Source organism: Egretta garzetta, unplaced genomic scaffold (genome assembly GCF_000687185.1).
Source record: "Egretta garzetta isolate BGI_Z169 unplaced genomic scaffold, ASM68718v1 scaffold616, whole genome shotgun sequence".
Lineage (NCBI taxonomy): Eukaryota > Metazoa > Chordata > Aves > Pelecaniformes > Ardeidae > Egretta > Egretta garzetta.
In genome coordinates this window covers 81,432-86,295 of record NW_009259982.1, presented here as the reverse complement: position 1 = coordinate 86,295, position 4,864 = coordinate 81,432, and the positions used below count along the sequence as shown (strand labels likewise).

The 4,864-nt window shown below is 58.3% G+C and overlaps 1 protein-coding gene across 1 annotated transcript in view; it reads right to left on the bottom strand.

The window, feature by feature from the left end:
• The window catches only part of CSF1 (colony stimulating factor 1), a 22,768-nt gene extending 19,572 nt beyond the window's left edge, over nucleotides 1-3,196 (bottom strand). The window contains 1 exon segment of the mRNA XM_035895968.1: nucleotides 3,140-3,196. Within this exon segment, the coding sequence (XP_035751861.1) occupies nucleotides 3,140-3,196 (57 nt within the window).
• Between the last annotated feature and the right edge of the window lie 1,668 nt (nucleotides 3,197-4,864).

Below are 4,864 nucleotides of genomic sequence, written 5' to 3'. Positions count from 1 at the left end.
GCAGTAGGATCACCTCCAGGCTGCAGATTTAAGAAGAAATAAAGTTTAATCCCTACCTACCAGGGTGCAAACAAGCTGCCAGCTCCTCCCTGTACAGCGCCTGGTACTGGGAGCTGCTACGGCAATAGAGAGGGGCTGGATCAGGATTAGGCTGAGACCCCCACAACCCCCCTTCTATCTCTCCAAAATCTTTTCATGGACCCAGGGAGGCAAATTTATCCTCCCCACTATCAGGGCCAACTCTTGGCAGCTGATTTCTCCCAGCTCCCAGGGCTCACCTGGCCCAGGGCTGCTGTGCAGGATGCGGCCGAGCATCAGCCAAGCAGGATTTTTTTTTCTCCTTGGAAAGGGAAAAGCAGATCCAGGTTTGCTGCAGGGCTGGGCAGGGGGATTTCCTGGGGCGAGGAAGTGCAAGAGCGGGACCAGGGGGATGGAGTCAGCCCCCCCCCCGCTGGCACCGCATCTTCCACCGCCTTCCCGTGGGCTGGGTGATGGGGCTGGGCACACAGCGGGACCTGTCATGGGGCAGGATACATCCCCCGGAGGGGTTGGGGTTGGGGGGAGATACTGGGTTTGGGGGTGGCTGGGCCGATGCTTCGCATGCCGCAGACCCAACTCACCCCCCACACACACACACACGCCCCCAGAATGCTGCTTTTGGGCTGTTTTCCCCCAAGATCTTCGCACATTCCAGCAGGGCTCGGCTGCTGAGTCACGCTTGGCTGGAGGAGGAACAAGGGATCTGCCAAGGGATGGGGACCTTCCCACCGCCCACCCCCCCCTCGCGAGGAGACACTCACCAGAACCCCTCCTGGGAGGAAAAGCACCTGGCACCCTCGCTAATGGGGCACCCTCGTTAATGGGGCAGCCACATTAATGGGGGGCCCTCACCTCTGGGGTGTCCTCGTTAATGGGGCACCCTCGTTAATGGGGCACCCTTGCTAATGGGGCAGCCACATTAATGGGGGACCCTCACCTCTGGGGTGTCCTCATTAATGGGGCAACCTTGTTAATGGGGCACCCCCATCTCCATGGTATCCTTAGCAATGGGGCACCCACACTAATGGGGCACCAGCATAACTGGGACACCCTTGCTAATGGGGCAGCCACGTTAATGGGGGACCCTCACCTCTGGGGTGTCCTCATTAATGGGGCACCCTTGTCTCTGGGACACCCTCACCTCCATGGCATCCTTAGTAACGAGGCACCCACATTAATAGGGCACCAGCATAACTGGGACACCCTCATTAACGGGGCACCCGCCATCTCAGGGCATCCTTATTAATGAGGCAGCTACATTAATGGGGGAACCTCAACTCTGGGGTGCCCTCGACCCCAAGACACCCTGATTAATGGGGCACCCTCACCTCCAGGGCACCCTTAGTAATGGGGCACCCACATTAATAGGGCACCATCGCCTCTGGGGCACCCCCATCTCTCTGGGACACCCTTATCAACCGGGCACCCATATTAATGGGGCAACCTCATCTCTCGGGCACCAGTATTAACTGGGGCGGGGTCCCCCGGAGGCGGGGGCCTGGGGAGCATCCATCACCTCTCTGCTCCCCCAGAGCGTGAGCGGCTCCGGGCCTGGGTTTGCGCCTGCAGAGCCGGAAACCAGCTGTGGTTTGGAAAAAAAGAGGAAAGTTTGAGTTTTCCTCCTCTGTAAGAATGAGACAGGGGGAAGGAGAAGTGGCTCTGGGTCCTGGGCAGCCCCGGGGAGCCGCTGCTTTACTTTCCCCCTTGCGTATTTGGGGGAGGATTTTATTTAGCTGATATAAATGGTATTTGGGGCACTTTCTGTTCCGGTTTCCTCCTGGTAACGGTGCAAGATGAGTCAGAAATCTGAAATATTTAAAAATAAAGGGAAGCAAAGGCAAAACTCCCACCCCTCTTGTAAATAATAACGGTGCAGCTTGTGCCGGAGCTGCTGGACGGAGCCGCGGAGGCCGGGGCCAGCATAAAACCCCCTGAGTGCTGCGTGGTACCCAAAGGCCGGATCCAGGGGGATTTTGGGGTGCTGGCATCACCGGCTGAAGGCCAGGCTACGCTGGGATGTATTCCCCACCCCGTGATGCTCTGTGCCCCTGCAGCTGGTGCATCGGGCACCGAGCATCGTTCTTCGTGAGGAAAAAACCCACACCGGCCTTTGGCGCTGAGCAGGATTTTGGCAGGGCGATGGGCTTACTCAGGCTGGAAAGGAGTCAGCCCTTCCCCAGAGCAGGGGAGGACGTTTAACCCCTCCGGCCGCCTCCATCTCGCCTCTCCATGCCCAACCACAGCGCTGGCCGGGGACCGGAGGTGACGCCAGCATCCCCCCCCTCCCAGTGCAATGCAACCGGCTCCTTTCCATGCCCTGAAAATTCGGGGCCGGGCAGGTGGTCCACGCGGGCATTTGTAAATAGCCAGCGTGGTTTGGCCAGACACACTGCCCGGCGCTGCCATGGTGCTGCTCGTCCTCGCCGCGGCCGCAAATCCCCACTGTCCCTCCGAGGGGTTTTGCCAAATATGACCCCAAAACAGCGGTGGGGTCAGGGCGGCTGCAGAGCCCCCCCAGTGCCTCCTCATGGCTGGTTCCCATCCCAGCATCTGGGTAGCACCTCTTGCCAGCTCTTAATTAACGAAGGTTATAAAAACGCCTTCTGGTCTGAGCGGTGCCGGCCCCGTGGGTCGTGCGGCACCATCGAGCAACGCTGTTTACAGCCGAAAAAACCCCGCAACGGCCTTCGGCGCCGGGTTTTGGCAGGAGCAATGGGCTTACTCAGGCTGGAAAGGAGCCGGCTCTTCCCAGGAGCAGAGCTTTAACCCCTCCAGCAACCCAGGCTCCACCTCAAACGCATCTTCCCAAGCCCCCTTCTCCTGGCGTGGGGTCACCCCTGGGTGCTGGTGGGCGCGGAGCCCCATGCTGAGCACCCCAGTGGGTCCCCCAGGACCTGCAATCCCCATTTTTGCTCTTCTGTGAAGCGGCTGCTGCCTGCGTGCCGGGGCCGGGTGTATCTCAGTCCTCCCTGGAGCAGCGAAATGCTGCTTGAAAATTAAAAACAAAAGGGGGAAAGTTATAAATAACTAAAATAAACGGCCAAAAAACCCTGGCTGCAAGGGTGACGGCGAGGACGGTGCCGCACGGAGCACCCCTTACCGGGTCCCAGCCGCCGCGGAGCAGGGCTCTCCTCTCCCTCTGCACCAGACTGCCCATGGCCCCGGGTCTTTGCAGTCTGCTCTTGATGTCTGGGTTTGCACCACCCTGAAAGCCAGAAGCATGCTGCTTTGTTATTTTATTTTATTTTATTTAAATGCAAGCTGACATTTCCAAGCAATTGCTTGATTTCAAGCGTCTGGAGCCAGAAGGTCCCTTTTTATTGGGCTGGGGTGTCTACGAGCCTGAACCATCCCGGCTGCCGCCCCAGGGTCAACCCTTCACCATGGCCTCCTCTGAAGGGCCCGATGAGCAACCTCCACCGCCGCTCCAGCCCCCACTTAGAGGGATCTGAACCCCAGCCCCTCTGTTGACATCTCTGTCTGCCAGACCCTGAGATGGCTCAGACCAGCCTTGGCCGAGGTGTCTCCAACCAACCACACCAGGGAGGTCTAAACCTGCAAGCACTGGCTCAGACCCACCGCATCCCTCCAGGACCATCTGCATCCCATACGAGCAATGGCATGGTTCGCTCCGTGACCCCAGGAAACTGCTGGAGGCATCTCAGGAGGCATCAGCCATCTCCCAGCTTCATGGACCTTGGCCTTCATCTCTTGCCTGTCCCTTAAAAGCCACTTTGGAGGCTGAACCTGGGAGATGCTCAGGTGGCAAAAATCACCCACAGGGGACGCAGAGCCCCTTTGCCTTGCAGCTCCTCTCCTCAGCCCTGCTGGCTTCTCCAGCCCTTTCTGATGGGGGACTCGGGGACTCATAGGGGTGAGTTATTCTCAAAACCACCGGTGAACCACCTGGGTTTGCTATTCCCTTACCTTTACCATGTCTGTTGGTGGCACGGCCCTGGAACACCTTCCAAACCGGGAGAAAAAGGCACTGGCTTTCGGTTGAAGATGCCACCCAAGGCTTGCAGATAGGAAGAGGCCAGAGACATGCCAAAAAAAGAAAGAGTGAGTGTCCAAGCCTTCAGGGATTGGGATAGTCTTCTCCGCAAGCTTTCACAGAGCAATTTTAGGACCTGATCAACCCCCTGCCAGCTGGCAAACAGTCTTGGATGCTCGTGGCATCCAGGCACGCGTCGCTCCCGGTGTCCAGCAGAAGCTGCACTGGGTTGAATAAGATGGGCAAGCCAACGGTTCCTCCTCCCTGGCCAGCTTCCCGTGGGAGCCAAACAATAGGGAAGGTCAAACACTTTCCATTCTGATTATTTATCGATGGAGCGACATTTTCTGGCAGGAAACTCTTGTCTTTTGGCAGAAAAACCAGCCGTTTGTGTCCCAGCGAGCCCTGACTGTGTCAGTCTGGAAAGAGCGCTGGGGGCTTGGGGCACTTGGATTCAAGCCCCGTGTCTCTCATGGGACCCGGGAGCGTGGGCAAGTGTGGGAGATGGCAGCAGGAGTTGGGATTTCGCTTAAAACACCTCATAGTGCTCCTAACCCCACTCTGATGTCCCCCTTTCCAGCTCTGCGCCCTTTTGCAACCACCTTTTACCCAGCTCCCACCCCTGCGGGTGGGAAAGACCCAAGACACTACATTGAGGACGCATCCGATGATGCCTGGTGACCCCATCCAATGGCCTTGGAACCTCCTGCTGCTGGCTCTTCCCCACCCAGCTCACGCCGCGTCTCCCGCCGCTCCACGCAGACGGCATCTGGTCGCCCTTTCACAATTTCCTCCGGAGCTTCTCCATCCAGCAAGACACCACGAACCCGT